The sequence below is a fragment of the Bombina bombina genome, chromosome 3 (assembly GCF_027579735.1).
Source record: "Bombina bombina isolate aBomBom1 chromosome 3, aBomBom1.pri, whole genome shotgun sequence".
NCBI lineage: Eukaryota > Metazoa > Chordata > Amphibia > Anura > Bombinatoridae > Bombina > Bombina bombina.
Window position 1 is genome coordinate 1204215601 of NC_069501.1, and position 18790 is coordinate 1204234390.

The window sequence follows — 18790 nt, forward strand, 5'->3', positions numbered from 1 at the left end:
TTGCATCGGCTGGCAGAGTCTCTGAACTGGCGGCCTTGCAATTTGAGCCTCTGTATTTGGTCTTTCACGCTGATAAGGCTGTTCTTCGCACTGGTTTGGGATTTCTTCCCAAAGTTGTGTCTAACAGTAACACCAATCAGGAAATTGTAGTTCCTCCTTTGTGTCCTAACCCCTCTTCTCCTAAGGAGAGGTTATTTCATAATTTGGACGTGGTTTAAGCCTTGAAGTTTTATCTTCAGGCTTCAAAGGATTTCAGACGATCTACATCTCTTTTTGTGGTGTATGCAGGGAAGCGCAAGGGGCAGAAATCCTCTTCAACTTCATTGTCCTTTTGGTTGAGGAGCATGGTTTGCTTAGCCTACGAGACAGTGGGACATAAGCCTCCTCAGAGGATCACGGCTCATTTGACTAGAGCTGTGGCTTCTTCTTGGGCCTTCAAGGAATGAGGCCTCTGATGTTTTTGCTTCGACAGAAGTTGGAAGAGAGGTTTTACAGGCTGGGGTGCCCTCAGATTAGTGTCCACCTTCTTTTTGCCCTCCTGTTTTTCATTCAGTGTCCTCTAGAGCTTGGGTATTTGTTCCCACAAGTCATGAGTGAAGCCATGGACTCTCCTCCCCTTTAGATAGAAAGGCGACCTAAATTTAGTTTTTGTTCTTCTGGCACCATTTATACCCTGATATTTCTCCTACTGTTCCTTGTTCCCTCAGCAGAATGATTGGGGGGGGGGGGTATTTAAGCCTTTGGCTGTGGTGTCTTTGCCCCCTTTCTGGTGATCAGGTTGTTAATTCCCACAAGTAATGAATGAAGCCGTGGACTCTCCTCTCCTTGATGGAAATAAAATTATCAGGTAAGCATAATTTATGTTTTTGCTTATATTTAGAAAATGAGATTTATTCTTAGTGATCAGTTTTTTTAAATTAGTTGATAAAGTGCTATTGAGACCTCCAGGGAACTTTATAATTGTGAAACAAAAAGTAAAGAAAATGAAGCTTGAAGTTAGTGCTTTGTCCAAAAAGGAAGATCCAAAAGTGTTAAAAAAACAAAACAAAAAAAAACCCCACCTAAAACAGTTCAAGAAGTGGTTACTTTTTCACAAACTCTGAGGTTCTCACTTAAATTATTTGCATACCGCTTGTGCAGTAAGCTTCTCTAGGATCTCCTTTGTTTAGAAATAGCAGACATGCATGGCTTTACCATTGCTTTTTGGTTATTAAGAGGCTGCTAATTGCAGCTCTGCACCACACTTCTAATATTCCTGGCAGTGAAGGGGTTAATGAGTTAGCTAGCAAAGGTAATATTACTGTAGTGTAGGTATCACCCTTCTCCGCCCCCCAAAAAAACTGATCCCTTCCTTATCACTCCCAAACAGCTCTCCTGTCTGCCAGTTCCCAATTTATATAAATGTTTTTTGTTTTTTTTAACTATTAAGTTTTTCTATAGTGTACAGACCCCTCCCTTACCAAATCTTTTTTTATTTGCAGTGTAGGGAACCCACCCCTTCCTCCCTTCACTGCCCACCTGCTTCCCTCCTTCCCTCCCACACCACCCATGGCATCACCCCAAGCCAATACATCCAGTTACACAGAGTAAGCATTCAACGGGGACTGCAGCTTGTGTCACAATGTTGGACTTAGGTGGGACATCAACACTACTACAACTGCATGGGGCAAAGTAATGTGTGACGTAGTACCTACGTCCAGTTGTGCTTAAAGGGTTAAAGAAAGTCCTGTTCTGGTGGAGCAACAGTGTAAAAAATCTTAAAGATCTAGTATGGCAGCCCAGTACATTCCTCCTTTTTGAGTGAATCGTGAGGAAGTCAAGAAAGGGTGAATATTTCTACAGAATGCCTTGCAATGCATATTCTGTTAACAAATACTCTGTTTTGACAAACTTACAAAAAGAAAAAACTGTTCTTTCTAAAACAGTCTTACTTTGCCTGCTAATGGAAGTATGGTGCTGAACAGTAACCGCTTAAGCTTCAAACCTCATTACATTTTCTGTTATTCATAAGTGTTACTAAAGCTACCCAATCGCAAATTAATTCCATAATTTAACATAAATTGATTTAATTATAATGTTGTGTAACAAACATTGAAATCATTTACTGAAAACCTCCAGGCCTCCTCAAGGACAATTCCATCTGTCTTTATGCAATGTGTTAAGGATTTAGAGGATATTGGAGAATTTATCCTGTGCCGCAATAGCATCTAGGATTTTACTCCAATCTGTTAATTTTCCCAAAGAAGGAAGAGACTTTCAGACCCATTTTAAGTAGAAAACCCTTAACAAGTTTGTCAGGGTTCCCACTTTCAAGATGGAAACAATTAGCACAATCTTCGCTTTAATCCAACATTGTCAATACATGTCTACTATAGACCTCAAAGATGCATACCTGCACATTACTATCTACAAGGATCACCATTCGTTTCTAAGGTTTGCATTCCTAGACAAACACTACCAATTTGTTGCCCTTCCATTTGGTCTGGCTACAGCTTTTTGCATTTTACACAAAAGTGTTAGGAGCATTGGTGGCAGTAATCAGAGCTCAAGGGAACTCAATTGTCCCTTATCTGGGTGATATCTTAGTGCAGTCTCCTTCCCTACCTCTAGCTATTACCCATACTCAAAAGCTCCTATCCTTTCTCCAGAACCATGGTTTGCAAACCATTGTTCCAAAGAGCTATTTATTTCCAGTTACAAGGGTGTCCTTTCTAGAAGTCATCAAAAGATTCAGTCCTAATGCGTCTATTCCTGACTGAATTATGCAGATTAAAACTTCAGAAGGTGTGCCTGTCCCTGCAACTTGCTTTACTTCAGTAGCTCAATGCATGGAGGTAGTGGGTCTTATAATAACAACTTTGGATGCAGTTCCTTTTGCCCATCTCCACTTGCGACCCCTTCAACTATCTATGCTCAATCAGGGATCAATGAATTATCTGCAGTTGGAACAGATTTCTCTGGATTTGTCTGTCACACAGTTTCTCTTTTGGTGGATACGAGGTCCTTCTTTGACCCTTGGGTGTCTTTCAGGCTGGGGCACAGTCTGGAATTCTCGAAGCTCGAAAAGTTTGGTTCCCTCTGGAGGGTAGGTTACCAATCAACATTCTGGAACTCAAAGCAATTATTCGGGCTCTTCAGTCTTGGCCCCTCTTAAGTGAAAAATTTTATCTGTTTCCAGCCGGACAAAATGAAGGCGGTGGCCTACATAAATTATCAAGGAGGAACCTGCAGTCCACTAGCTATGCATAAGTGTCCCAGATTCTGTCTTGGGCAGGGAGGAATCAATGCTCCTTGTCAGCCGTTCACATTCCAGGGGTAAACAATTGGGAAGCAGATTACCTCAGCCATCAGTCAGGTAATCCAGGAGAGTGGTCTCTCCATCAGGACATCTTCGATCAATTAGTGATCAGTGGAGTCTACTAGACATAGATCTGATGGCCTACCATTTAAATCACTAACTTCCAATGTATTGTGCAAGATCAAGAGACCCAAAAGCTCAAATGAATAGACACCTTGGTGTGTCCATGGAGTTTTAATCTAGCCCTAACTGTTTCCTCCATTTGTTCTACTGCCAAGAGTAATCAAACAGGAATCGTCTTTGGTAATCTTGATTGATCCGGCCTGACCCTGCAGAACATGGTATGCTGATCTAATGCTGATGCCCCTTTCTTCTCCATGGCTGCTTCTTCTAAGATGAGATCTATTGTCTAAAGGGCATCTTTACCATCAGGATCTCAAATCTCTTGTTTAACAGCGTGGAGTTTGAACGCCTAGTTTTAAAAAAAGAGAGAGTACTCTTGATTCAAGCCAGAAAACCCGTTACCCAATACAGGTTATCACAAACTTTGGGAGGCATACTTTAAATGATGTAAGGCAGCGACTTGGTCTTCTCTGCACACTTTTGCCAAATTCTACAAATTTGATATTTTTGCTTCTTCGGAGGCTGTTTTTGGGAGAAAGGTTTTGCAAGCCGTGGTGCCTTCTGTTTAGGTAACCTGATTTGCTCCCTCCCTTCATCCGTGTCCTAAAGCTTTGGTATTGGTTCCCACAAGTAATGGATGACGCCGTGGACCGGACACACCAATGTTGGAGAAAACAGAATTTATGCTTACCTGATAAATTACTTTCTCCAACGGTGTGTCCGGTTTACGGCCCGCCCTGGTTTTTTTAATCGGGTTGAAAAATTTTTTCTTTATACACTACAGTCACCACGGCACCCTATAGTTTCTCCTTTTTCTCCTAACCGTCGGTCGAATGACTGGGGGGCGGAGCCAGAGGGGGAGCTATATGGACAGCTCTTGCTGTGTGCTCTCCTTGCCTTTCCCTGTGGGGGAGAACATTTCCCACAAGTAATGGATGACGCCGTGGACCGGACACACCGTTGGAGAAAGTAATTTATCAGGTAAGCATAAATTCTGTTTTTTTTTTCCCCCCAGACCGAGCATAACATTTTAAAAAAGTTTGGAGAATTGCTTCGTTCCCATGATATTCGGTGTTGGAGATGCTAGGTAGGCATCTGGAGCACTATATGGCAGGAAATAGTGCTGCCATTTAGTGCTATTGCTAATGGATGACATTCTTGCAAAACTGCTGCCATATAGTTCTCCAAAAATTGGTTGGCTTCTAAGGAAAGCTACCAGGAGAATAAAGAAAAATTGATAATAGAAGTAAATTAGAAAGTTGGTTAAATCGCATGCTCTATCTGAATCGTGAAAAAAAAAATGTTGGGTTTCATATCCCTTTAAGTAGCTTATGTGAAGTGCAGTCTGTTTTGCCTGGAACACCCTATTTCTTGCATGCTTAGTCTATGCATTTAGCACATTTGCTGATTTCACAGTCAGTGAGTGAATTTAAATTTTTCTCAACGATATATGTGAGCTCTGAGCAGTGCTTTTTGTGTGTTATGTTAGGAAGACGTACTGATCTATCTTCCTTACAGAGGTGTTTTCTGCTTATTATACATTCTTCCGCATTGTAACCGCATAAATTATGAGATGTGTAACTTTCAGTAGTTTTTACTCTGTTATAACCATTCCAGTAGTTTGTGGAGACAAATATATTTGTTCCACAGTTGCATTCACTTTCAGTATAAGGGTTTCCGAAGCTTATTTTGCAGGGGAGACCTAATACTCATTTCCCCACCGTTTTTAACTTTCACCAGTGTCATGAAATATGCTATGATGTAGGAAGCTGTTTTAGAAAATGTCATAATATAGGGTGGCAAATATCACTAGAATGGCAAATTTGGCATAATTTGGCTTAAAATAAGTGTTTAATCATTTGTTGAAAGTTATGATATGAAATATTTGTAGTTTGCATTATACTCTACTCTTTTTCTATTTAATTGTAAATTACCATCTCTGATTGTAATTAATAAGAAATGTGGCATATTATATTTTGACAATTATAGTGGTAATCTTCTTAGTTCAGTTTATGTCTAGTTGTGTTGCTAATAAAATATACCACAATTTTTTTCTTAGCATTGATATTTGTTTTACAGGCTCCTAGTAGTCTTCTTGATGCATTGGAACAACATTTAGGGTCTTTAGAAGGAAAGAAAATCAAAGATTCCACGGCAGCAAGCAGGTAAGTTTTTACATCTGCAGTATGTTCGCAAGTACCTATAGGATTCTAAAGCGTTGCACGCAACCTGCAACAATACCTGTGTAATATTTTGTAGGCATTCTTAGAACTCTTTCACCATTGCATGTGTGTAGTTTGTTCCTCACTCCTAGAGCAAGAAAATGCTTCAATATCGCAAATCAAAAATTACTCAATTTGTGATTATTCACGTTTTCATTATAATCAAATGGGCAACATCTATTTCTTTCATGTAATTAGCAAGAGTCCATGAGTTAGTGACGTATGGGATATACATTCCTTCCAGGAGGTGCAAAGTTTCCCAAACCTCAAAATGCCTACAAATACACCCCTCACCACACCCACAAATCAGTTTTACAAACTTTGCCTCCTATGGAGGTGGTGAAGTAAGTTTGTGCTAGATTCTACGTTGATATGCGCTCCGCAGCAGGTTGGAGCCCGGTTTTCCTCTCAGCGTGCAGTGAATGTCAGAGGGATGTGAGGAGAGTATTGCCTATTTTGAATGCAGTGATCTCCTTCTACGGGGTCTATTTCATAGGTTCTCTGTTATCGGTCGTAGAGATTCATCTCTTACCTCCCTTTTCAGATCGACGATATACTCTTATATATATATACCATTACCTCTGCTGATTTTCGTTTCAGTACTGGTTTGGCTTTCTACAAACATGTAGAAGTGTGTCCTGGGGTAAGTAAGTCTTATTTTCTGTGACACTCTAAGCTATGGTTGGGCACTTTTTAAATAAAGTTCTAAATATATGTATTCAAACATTTATTTGCCTTGACTCAGGATGTTCAACATTCCTTATTTTCAGACAGTCAGTTTCATATTTGGGATAATGCACTTGAATCAATTATTTATCTTACCTTAAAAATTTGACTTTTTTTCCCTGTGGGCTGTTAGGCTCGCGGGGGCTGAAAATGCTTCATTTTATTGCGTCATTCTTGGCGCAGACTTTTTTGGCGCAAAAAATCTTTTCTGTTTCCGGCGTCATACGTGTCGCCGGAAGTTGCGTCATTTTTTACGTTCTTTTGCGCAAAAAATGTCGGCGTTCCGGACGTGGCGTCATTTTTGGCGCCAAAAGCATTTAGGCGCCAAATAATGTGGGCGTCTTATTTGGCGCTAAAAAAATTTGGGCGTCGCTTTTGTCTCCACATTATTTAAGTCTCATTTTTCTTTGCTTCTGGTTGCTAGAAGTTTGTTCCTTGGCATTTTTTCCCATTCCTGAAACTGTCATTTAAGGAATTTGATCAATTTTGCTTTATATGTTGTTTTTTCTCTTACATATTGCAAGATGTCTCACGTTGCATCTGAGTCAGAAGATACTTCAGGAAAATCGCTGTCTGGTGCTGGGACTACCAAAGCTAAGTGTATCTGCTGTAAACTTTTGGTAGCTGTTCCTCCAGCTGCTGTTTGTATTAATTGTCATGACAAACGTGTTAATGCAGATAATATTTCCTTTAGTAATGTACCATTACCTGTTGCAGTTCCATCAACATCTAATGTTCAGAATGTTCCTGATAACATAAGAGATTTTGTTTCTGAATCCACCAAGAAGGCTATGTCTGTTATTCCTCCTTCTAGTAAACATAAAAAATCTTTTAAAACTTCTCTTTATACAGATGAATTTTTAAATGAACATCATCATTCTGATTCTAATGACTCTTCTGGTTCAGAGGATTCTGTCTCAGAGGTTGATGCTGATAAATCTTCATATTTATTTAAAATGGAATTTATTCGTTCTTTACTTAAAGAAGTACTAATTGCTTTAGAAATTGAGGATTCTGGTCCTCTTGATACTAAATCTAAACGTTTAGATAAGGTCTTTAAATCTCCTGTGGTTATTCCAGAAGTTTTTCCTGTTCCTGGTGCTATTTCTGAAGTAATTTCCAGAGAATGGAATAATTTGGGTAATTCATTTACTCCTTCTAAACGTTTTAAGCAATTATATCCTGTGCCGTCTGACAGATTAGAATTTTGGGACAAAATCCCTAAAGTTGATGGGGCTATTTCTACCCTTGCTAAACGTACTACTATTCCTACGTCAGATGGTACTTCCTTTAAGGATCCTTTAGATAGGAAAATTGAATCCTTTCTAAGAAAAGCTTATCTGTGTTCAGGTAATCTTCTTAGACCTGCTATATCATTGGCTGATGTTGCTGCAGCTTCAACTTTTTGGTTGGAAACTTTAGCGCAACAAGTAACAGATCATGATTCTCATAATATTATTATTCTTCTTCAACATGCTAATAATTTTATCTGTGATGCCATTTTTGATATTATCAGAGGTTTATGTCTCTAGCTATTTTAGCTAGAAGAGCTTTATGGCTTAAAACTTGGAATGCTGATATGTCTTCTAAATCGACTCTACTTTCCATTTCTTTCCAGGGTAACAAATTATTTGGTTCTCAGTTGGATTCTATTATCTCAACTGTTACTGGTGGGAAAGGAACTTTTTTACCACAGGATAAAAAATCTAAGGGTAAAAACAGGGCTAATAATCGTTTTCGTTCCTTTCGTTTCAACAAAGAACAAAAGCCTGATCCTTCATCCTCAGGAGCAGTTTCAGTTTGGAAACCATCTCCAGTCTGGAATAAATCCAAGCCTTCTAGAAAAGCAAAGCCAGCTTCTAAGTCCACATGAAGGTGCGGCCCTCATTCCAGCTCAGCTGGTAGGCGGCAGGTTACATTTTTTCAAAGAAATTTGGATCAATTCTGTTCACAATCTTTGGATTCAGAACATTGTTTCAGAAGGGTACAGAATTGGTTTCAAGATAAGACCTCCTGCAAAGAGATTTTTTCTTTCCCGTGTCCCAGTAAATCCAGTGAAAGCTCAAGCATTTCTGAAATGTGTTTCAGATCTAGAGTTGGCTGGAGTAATTATGCCAGTTCCAGTTCTGGAACAGGGGCTGGGGTTTTATTCGAATCTCTTCATTGTACCAAAGAAGGAGAATTCCTTCAGACCTGTTCTGGATCTAAAAATTTTGAATCGTTATGTAAGGATACCAACGTTCAAAATGGTAACTGTAAGGACTATCTTGCCTTTTGTTCAACAAGGGCATTATATGTCCACAATAGATTTACAGGATGCATATCTGCATATTCCGATTCATCCAGATCATTATCAGTTCCTGAGATTCTCTTTTCTGGACAAGCATTACCAGTTTGTGGCTCTGCCGTTTGGCCTAGCTACAGCTCCAAGAATTTTTACAAAGGTTCTCGGTGCCCTTCTGTCTGTAATCAGAGAACAGGGTATTGTGGTATTTCCTTATTTGGACGATATCTTGGTACTTGCTCAGTCTTTACATTTAGCAGAATCTCATACGAATCGACTTGTGTTGTTTCTTCAAGATCATGGTTGGAGGATCAATTCACTAAAAAGTTCATTTGATTCCTCAGACAAGGGTAACCTTTCTGGGTTTCCAGATAGATTCAGTGTCCATGACTCTGTCTTTGACAGACAAGAGACGTCTAAAATTGATTTCAGCTTGTCGAAACCTTCAGTCACAATCATTCCCTTCGGTAGCCTTATGCATGGAAATTCTAGGTCTTATGACTGCTGCATCGGACGCGATCCCCTTTGCTCGTTTTCACATGCGACCTCTTCAGCTCTGTATGCTGAATCAATGGTGCAGGGATTACACAAAGATATCTCAATATCTTTAAAACCGATTGTACGACACTCTCTAACGTGGTGGACAGATCACCATCGTTTAATTCAAGGGGCTTCTTTTGTTCTTCCGACCTGGACTGTAATTTCAACAGATGCAAGTCTTACAGGTTGGGGAGCTGTGTGTGGGTCTCTGACGGCACAAGGAGTTTGGGAATCTCAGGAGGTGAGATTACCGATCAATATTTTGGAACTCCGTGCAATTTTCAGAGCTCTTCAGTCTTGGCCTCTTCTGAAGAGAGAATCGTTCATTTGTTTTCAGACAGACAATGTCACAACTGTGGCATACATCAATCATCAAGGAGGGACTCACAGTCCTCTGGCTATGAAAGAAGTATCTCGAATTCTGGTTTGGGCGGAATCCAGCTCCTGTCTAATCTCTGCGGTTCATATCCCAGGTGTAGACAATTGGGAAGCGGATTATCTCAGTCGCCAAATGTTGCATCCGGGCGAATGGTCTCTTCACCCAGAGGTATTTCTTCAGATTGTTCAAATGTGGGAGCTTCAAGAAATAGATCTGATGGCGTCTCATCTAAACAAGAAACTTCCCAGGTATCTGTCCAGATCCCGGGATCCTCAGGCGGAAGCAGTGGATGCATTATCACTTCCTTGGAAGTATCATCCTGCCTATATCTTTCCGCCTCTAGTTCTTCTTCCTAGAGTAATCTCCAAGATTCTGAAGGAATGCTCGTTTGTTCTGCTGGTAGCTCCGGCATGGCCTCACAGGTTTTGGTATGCGGATCTTGTCCGGATGGCCTCTTGCCATCCGTGGACTCTTCCGCTAAGACCAGACCTTCTGTCGCAAGGTCCTTTTTTCCATCAGGATCTCAAATCCTTAAATTTAAAGGTATGGAGATTGAACGCTTGATTCTTGGTCAAAGAGGTTTCTCTGACTCTGTGATTAATACTATGTTACAGGCTCGTAAATCTGTATCTAGAGAGATATATTATAGAGTCTGGAAGACTTATATTTCTTGGTGTCTTTCTCATCATTTTTCTTGGCATTCTTTTAGAATTCCGAGAATTTTACAGTTTCTTCAGGAGGGTTTAGATAAAGGTTTATCCGCAAGTTCTTTGAAAGGACAAATCTCTGCTCTTTCTGTTCTTTTTCACAGAAAGATTGCTAATCTTCCTGATATTCATTGTTTTGTACAAGCTTTGGTTCGTATATAACCTGTCATTAAGTCAATTTCTCCTCCTTGGAGTTTGAATTTGGTTCTGGGGGCACTTCAAGCTCCTCCTTTTGAACCCATGCATTCATTGGACATTAAGTTACTTTCTTGGAAAGTTTTGTTCCTTTTGGCGATCTCTTCTGCCAGATGAGTCTCTGAATTATCTGCTCTTTCTTGTGAGTCTCCTTTTCTGATTTTTCATCAGGATAAGGCGGTGTTGCGAACTTCTTTTGAATTTTTACCTAAGGTTGTGAATTCGAACAACATTAGTAGAGAAATTGTGGTTCCCTCATTATGTCCTAATCCTAAGAATTCTAAGGAGAAATCGTTGCATTCTTTGGATGTTGTTAGAGCTTTGAAATATTATGTTGAAGCTACTAAGTCTTTCCGAAAGACTTCTAGTCTATTTGTTATCTTTTCCAGTTCTAGAAAAGGCCAGAAAGCTTTTGCCATTTCTTTGGCATATTGGTTGAAATCTTTAATTCATCATGCCTATGTCGAGTCGGGTAAAACTCCGCCTCAAAGGATTACAGCTCATTCTACTAGGTCAGTTTCTACTTCCTGGGCGTTTAGGAATGAAGCTTCGGTTGATCAGATTTGCAAAGCAGCAACTTGGTCCTCTTTGCATACTTTTACTGAATTCTACCATTTTGATGTATTTTCTTCTTCTGAAGCAGTTTTTGGTAGAAAAGTACTTCAGGCAGCGGTTTCAGTTTGAATCTTCTGTTTATGTTTTTCATTAAACTTTATTTTGGGTGTGGATTATTTTCAGCAGGAATTGGCTGTCTTTATTTTATCCCTCCCTCTCTAGTGACTCTTGCGTGGAAAGATCCACATCTTGGGTAGTCATTATCCCATACGTCACTAGGTCATGGACTCTTGCTAATTACATGAAAGAAAACATAATTTATGTAAGAACTTACCTGATAAATTAATTTCTTTCATATTAGCAAGAGTCCATGAGGCCCGCCCTTTTTTGTGGTGGTTATGATTTTTTTGTATAAAGCACAATTATTCCAATTCCTTATTTTATATGCTTTCGCACTTTTTTCTTATCACCCCACTTCTTGGCTATTCGTTAAACTGATTTGTGGGTGTGGTGAGGGGTGTATTTGTAGGCATTTTGATGTTTGGGAAACTTTGCCCCTCCTGGTAGGAATGTATATCCCATACGTCACTAGCTCATGGACTCTTGCTAATATGAAAGAAATTAATTTATCAGGTAAGTTCTTACATAAATTATGTTATTGTAAATGTCTACCTTTTTGTAGACTGTTACTTAGAGAAAAAAATTAAATGACCATTAAATACAGTAGAATTGCTTAATCAACACGTGCATGATAAAAATATAATGTAAATAACATTTGCTCCAAATTTTAAATGTGCAGCCATCAGCTAATCGTAGGCTGATATGTATACACTTCACTGTGAACTCTTGCACATGCTCAGTCAGTATGAGTTTGTGCCTCATAAAGTGTGCATATAAAAAAAACTGCACAATTAGATAATTTGAGAAAAATGTGAGTGTTTTAAAATGTCATACTTTATCTGAATCATGTTGACTTTAGTGACCCTTTAAAGAAAAGATAAAAATGAGGCTACCTTGTTGCCTTGATATAACCACAAGACAAGATATTATTATTATTATTATTATTATTATCATCATCAGTTATTTGTGTGCCAGCAGATTCCGCAGCTCTATAAACATAGGCGGTATACAAGGTAGAAATTATAGGGATCAAATGGGTAGGTAAAGATACTTTAAAAGGGCATGTGTCTATGATCTGTATGTAGAGCAACCTACATAGTTATTTACACTACTAATAGATATAGTTTTGAATTATATATTTTTTTTATTATTTGTGTGTTTGTATGTGTGTGTGTGTGTGTATTTGACTGACTGTGTGTGTGTGTGTTTGTATGAATGAATGTGTTCATATGTGAAACAATTATAAAAACAATTTTTTCTCCTGTTAAGTGTAGTCAGTCCACGGGTCATCCATTACTTATGGGATTATATCTCCTCCCTAACAGGAAGTGCAAGAGGATCACCCAAGCAGAGCTGCTATATAGCTCCTCCCCTCTACGTCATTCCCAGTCATTCTCTTGCACCTAACTAATAGATAGGACGTGTGAGAGGACTGTGGTGTGTTAAACTTAGTTTTTATTTCTTCAATCAAAAGTTTGTTATTTTAAACGGCACCGGAGTGTGTTGTTTGTTCTCAGGCAGCATTAGAAGAAGAATCTGCCTGAGTTTTCTATGATCTTAGCGGTCGTAACTAAGATCCACTTGCTGTTCTCGGCCATTCTGAGGAGTGAGGTAACTTCAGAACAGGGGATAGCAGGCAGGGCCCACCTGCAAGGAGGTATGTTGCAGTATATTATTTTCTAAGGAATGGAATTGACTGAGAAAATACTGCTAATACCGATGTAATGTAAGTGCAGCCTTAAATGCAGTAGTAGCGACTGGTATCAGGCTGATATGTATCTATGTATACTCTTTGGTATTTCTGGGGAATGGAATTTCACTAAGAAAATACTGTCTATATTAAAGTAATATTTGAGCCTGCACTGCAGTGAAAGCGACTAGCAGCAGGCTTATTAATAACACTTCATAATTTTCATTTTAAAAAACGTTTACTGGCATGTTAATCGTTTTTTCTGAGGTACTTGGTGATTAAACTTTATGGGCATGATTTTTACCACATGGCTGTCGTTTTTTTTTTCTGAAGAAAAACAGTTTACTGGGCTTCCCCACTGTTGTAATATGAGTGGGAGGAGCCTATTTTAGCGCTTTTTTGAGCAGTTAAAATTTAGTCACAGTCTTCCTATTTCTTCCTCCATGATCCAGGACGTCTCTACAGAGCTCAGGGGTCTCCAAAACTAGTTTTGAGGGAGGTAATCACTCACAGCAGACCTGTGACAGTGTTTTTTTGACTGTGATAAAAACGTTAATTAATTAAATTGTTATCCGTTTTTTTGGGTATTAAGGGGTTAATCATCCATTTGCTGGTGGGTGCAATCCTTTGCTAACCTAATACATTTACTGTGAAAATTTGGTTGCTATAACTATTTTGGTTCTTTGTTATTTCAACTATGACAGTTTTTTGTGCTTCTTAAAGGCACAGTAGCGTTTTTTATATTGCTTGTAAATTTATTTAGAAAAGTATTTTCAAGCTTGCTTGTCTCATTGCTAGTCTGTTTAAACATGTCTGACACAGATGAATCTCTTTGTTCACTATGTTTAAAGGCCAATGTGGAGCCCAATAGAAATTTGTGTACTAATTGCATTGATGCTACTTTAAATAAAAGCCAATCTGTACATTTAAAGAAATTATCACCAGACAACGAGGGGGAAGTTATGCCGACTAACTCTCCTCACGTGTCAGTACCTTCGCCTCCCGCTCAGGAGGTGCGTGATATTGTGGCGCCAAGTACATCAGGGCGGCCCATACAAATCACTTTGCAAGACATGGCTAATGTTATGACTGAAGTACTATCTAAATTGCCAGAATTTAGGGGTAAACGCGATCACTCTGGGGTAAGAACAGAGTGCGCTGATAATAATAGAGCCATGTCTGATACTGCGTCACAATTTGCAGAACATGAGGACGGAGAGCTTCATTCTGTGGGTGACGGATCTGATCCAAGTAAACTGGACTCAGACATTTCAAATTTTAAATTTAAGCTTGAGAACCTCCGTGTATTACTAGGGGAGGTATTAGCGGCTCTGAATGCTTGTAAAAAGTTCTCAAAGTCCAGCACCTGGGATCCAAGGTGTGCAATCACAGGGGCACTGCAAAATACCCCCAGTAAATGTAACAAGAGATAGTAGTCGCACCACCAAGTTCAATGAATAGTTTTCTTTATTGAGCCAAGATCAAAAAATCAGCAACGTTTCGGACACAAGATTAAGGACTTGTGTCCGAAACGTTGCTGATTTTTTGATCTTGGCTCAATAAAGAAAACTATTCATTGAACTTGGTGGTGCGACTACTATCTCTGAATGATTGTAACACGGTTGCAATTCCAGAGAAAGTATGTAGGCTGGATAAATATTTTGCGGTACCGGCGTGTACTGACGTTTTTCCTATACCTAAAAGGCTTACAGAAATTGTTAACAAGGAGTGGGATAGACCCGGTGTGCCTTTTTCACCCCTTCCTATATTTAGAAAAATGTTTCCAATAGACGCCACCACACGGGACTTATGGCAGACGGTCCCTAAGGTGGAGGGAGCAGTTTCTACTCTGGCTAAGCGCACCACTATCCCGGTGGAGGATAGCTGTGCTTTTTCAGATCCAATGGATAAAAAGTTAGAGGGTTACCTTAAGAAAATGTTTGTTCAGCAAGGTTTTATATTACAACCCCTTGCATGCATTGCGCCTGTCACGGCTGCGGCGGCATTCTGGTTTGAGTCTCTGGAAGAGACCCTTAGCACAGCTCCATTGGATGAGATTATAGACAAGCTTAAAGTCCTCAAGCTAGCTAATTCATTTATTTCTGATGCCGTAGTACACTTAACTAAACTTACGGCTAAGAACTCCGGATTCGCCATTCAAGCGCGTAGAGCGCTGTGGCTTAAATCCTGGTCAGCTGATGTGACTTCTAAATCTAAATTGCTTAATATTCCTTTCAAAGGGCAGACATTATTCGGGCCCGGTTTGAAAGAAATTATCGCTGACATTACTGGAGGTAAGGGCCACGCCCTGCCTCAAGACAGGGCCAAACCAAGGGCTAAACAGTCTAATTTTCGTGCCTTTCGTAACTTCAAGGCAGGAGCAGCATCAACTTCCTCCGCTCCAAGACAGGAAGGAACTGTTGCTCGCTACAGACAGGGCTGGAAACGTAACCAGTCCTGGAACAAGGGCAAGCAGGCCAGAAAACCTGCTGCTGCCCCTAAGACAGCATGAAGTGAGGGCCCCCGATCCGGAAACGGATCTAGTGGGGGGCAGACTTTCTCTCTTCGCCCAGGATTGGGCAAGAGATGTCCAGGATCCCTGGGCGTTGGAGATCATATCTCAGGGATATCTTCTGGACTTCAAAGCTTCTCCTCCACAAGGGAGATTTCATCTTTCAAGGTTATCAGCAAACCAGATAAAGAAAGAGGCGTTTCTACGCTGTGTACAAGACCTCTTACTAATGGGAGTGATCCACCCAGTTCCGCGGTCGGAACACGGACAAGGGTTTTATTCAAATCTGTTTGTGGTTCCCAAAAAAGAGGGAACCTTCAGACCAATCTTGGACTTAAAGATCCTAAACAAATTCCTAAGAGTTCCATCGTTCAAAATGGAAACTATTCGAACTATCCTACCCATGATCCAAGAGGGTCAGTACATGACCACAGTGGATTTAAAGGATGCCTACCTTCACATACCGATTCACAAGGATCATTACCGGTATCTAAGGTTTGCCTTCCTAAACAGGCATTACCAGTTTGTAGCTCTTCCCTTCGGGTTAGCTACGGCTCCAAGAATCTTTACAAAGGTTCTGGGCTCTCTTCTGGCGGTACTAAGACAGCGAGGCATAGCGGTAGCTCCGTACCTAGACGACATTCTGATACAAGCGTCAAGTTTCCAAACTGCCAAGTCTCATACAGAGTTAGTTCTGGCATTTCTAAGGTCGCATGGGTGGAAGGTGAACGTAGAAAAGAGTTCTCTATTGCCACTCACAAGAGTTCCCTTCTTAGGGACTCTTATAGATTCTGTAGAAATGAAAATTTACCTGACGGAGGACAGGTTATCAAAACTTCTAAATGCTTGCCGTGTCCTTCATTCCATTCAACACCCGTCAGTGGCTCAGTGCATGGAGGTAATCGGCTTAATGGTAGCGGCAATGGAAGTCTCAAAGATAATTCGCTGGGCAGAGTCTCACTCTTGCCACCTGTCAGCGATCCACATCCCAGGCGTGGAGAACTGGGAGGCGGATTTTCTAAGTCGCCAGACTTTTCATCCGGGGGAGTGGGAACTTCATCCGGAGGTGTTTGCCCAACTGCTTCATCATTGGGGCAAACCAGATCTGGATCTCATGGCGTCTCGCCAGAACGCCAAGCTTCCTTGTTACGGATCCAGGTCCAGGGACCCGGGAGCGGTACTGATAGATGCTCTGACAGCTCCTTGGATCTTCAACATGGCTTATGTGTTTCCACCCTTCCCGATGCTTCCTCGATTGATTGCCAGGATCAAACAGGAGAGAGCATCGATGATTCTAATAGCGCCTGCGTGGCCACGCAGGACCTGGTATGCAGATCTAGTGGACATGTCGTCCTGTCCACCATGGTCTCTGCCTCTGAGACAGGACCTTCTGATTCAGGGTCCTTTCAAACATCAAAATCTAATTTCTCTGAGGCTGACTGCATGGAGATTGAACGCTTGATTCTATCAAAGCGGGGATTCTCGGAGTCAGTGATTGATACCTTAATACAGGCTAGGAAACCTGTTACCAGGAAAATTTACCATAAAATATGGCGTAAATACTTATATTGGTGCGAATCCAAGAGTTACTCATGGAGTAAGGTTAGGATTCCTAGGATATTGTCTTTTCTACAAGAAGGTTTAGAAAAGGGTTTATCTGCTAGTTCGTTAAAGGGACAGATCTCAGCTCTGTCTATCCTTTTACACAAACGTCTGGCAGACGTCCCAGACGTCCCAGACGTTCAGGCTTTTTGTCAGGCTTTGGCTAGGATTAAGCCTGTGTTTAAGACTGTTGCTCCGCCGTGGAGCTTAAACTTAGTTCTTAAGGTTCTGCAAGGTGTTCCGTTTGAACCCCTTCATTCCATTGATATCAAGCTGTTATCTTGGAAAGTTCTGTTTTTAATGGCTATTTCTCCTGTTAAGTGTGGTCAGTCCACGGGTCATCATTACTTCTGGGATATTAACTCCTCCCCAACAGGAAGTGCAAGAGGATCACCCAGCAGAGCTGCTATATAGCTCCTCCCCTCTACGTCACACCCAGTCATTCTCTTGCACCCAACTAATAGATAGGATGTGTGAGAGGACTGTGGTGATTATACTTAGTTTTTATATCTTCAATCAAAAGTTTGTTATTTTAAAACAGCACCGGAGTGTGTTGTTCCTTCTCAGGTAGAATTTGAAGAAGAATCTACCTGAGTTTTTGTATGATTTTAGCCGGCGTAGTTAAGATCATTTTGCTGTTCTCGGCCATCTGAGGAGTGAGGTAAACTTCAGATCAGGGGACAGCGGGCAGGTTCACCTGCAAAGAGGTATGTAGCAGCATATTATTTTCTGAGGAATGGAATTGACTGAGAAAATACTGCCAATACCGATATAATGTAAGTTCAGCCTTAAATGCAGTAGTAGCAACTGGTATCAGGCTGTCATGTATGTATATTTACATTTCAGTATTCTGGGGAAGGTTACATTTCAGTATTCTGGGGAATGGCACTTCACTGGGATAATACTGTATGCATAAAATTTTTTTTAGCCTAACTTGCAGTGGGAACGACTAGCAACAGGCTTTCTAATGACACTTCATCTATTTGATGTTAAACGTTTTGCTGGCATGTTAAATCGTTTAATTATCTGAGGTACTGGGTGAAAAATTGTTTTGGGCACTGTTTTTTTCCACTTGGCGGTAGTTTTATTTAATTTAAGACAGTTTACTGATCTCCCTCACTGATGTGTGTGAGGGGGAGGGGCCTATTTTGGCGCTTTTGCTACGCATCAGAAATTCAGTCACAAGTCTGTTTTCTTCCCTGCATGATCCGGTTCGTCTCTACAGAGCTCAAGGGTCTTCAAAAATTATTTTGAGGGAGGTAATCACTCACAGCAGACCTGTGAGATTGTGCTTTGACTGTGATAAAAAACGTTTTTATTATGTACATTTTTTCTGCTATGTAAGGGTTTGTTATTCATTACTATGGGAGCAATCCTTTGCTAAATTGTGTTTTTACCAGAAAGAATTTGAATTTATAATTTCTCCGGTTCATTGTTACTCAACTGTCATAACTTTTTTCTGTGCTTCTTAAAGGCACAGTACGTTTTTCATATTACTTGTAAATTGAGTTGAAAAGTATTTCCAAGTCTGCTAGTTTATTGCTAGTGTGTTAAACATGTCTGACTCAGAGGAATATCTCTGTGCTATATGTGCTAAAGCCAAAGTGGAGCCCAATAGAAATTTATGTACTAATTGCATTGATGCTACTTTAAATAAAAGTCAATCTGTACAAATTGAACATAATTCACCAAACAACGAGGGGAAAGTTATGCCGACTAACTTGCCTTACGTGTCAGTACCTGCATCTCCCGCTCGGCGGGCCATTACAAATCACATTACAGGACATGGCTAATGTTATGACTGAAGTTTTGTCTAAATTACCAGAACTTAGAGGTA

At 40.3% G+C, this 18790-nt stretch overlaps 1 protein-coding gene across 1 annotated transcript in view; it reads left to right on the forward strand.

The window, feature by feature from the left end:
• PICALM (phosphatidylinositol binding clathrin assembly protein) overlaps positions 1-18790 on the forward strand; it is a 404046-nt gene that overhangs the window by 194965 nt on the left and 190291 nt on the right. The window contains exon 7 of the mRNA XM_053705595.1: positions 5501-5586. Coding sequence (XP_053561570.1) covers positions 5501-5586 — 86 coding nt within the window. The remainder of the gene's footprint in view (positions 1-5500; positions 5587-18790) is intronic.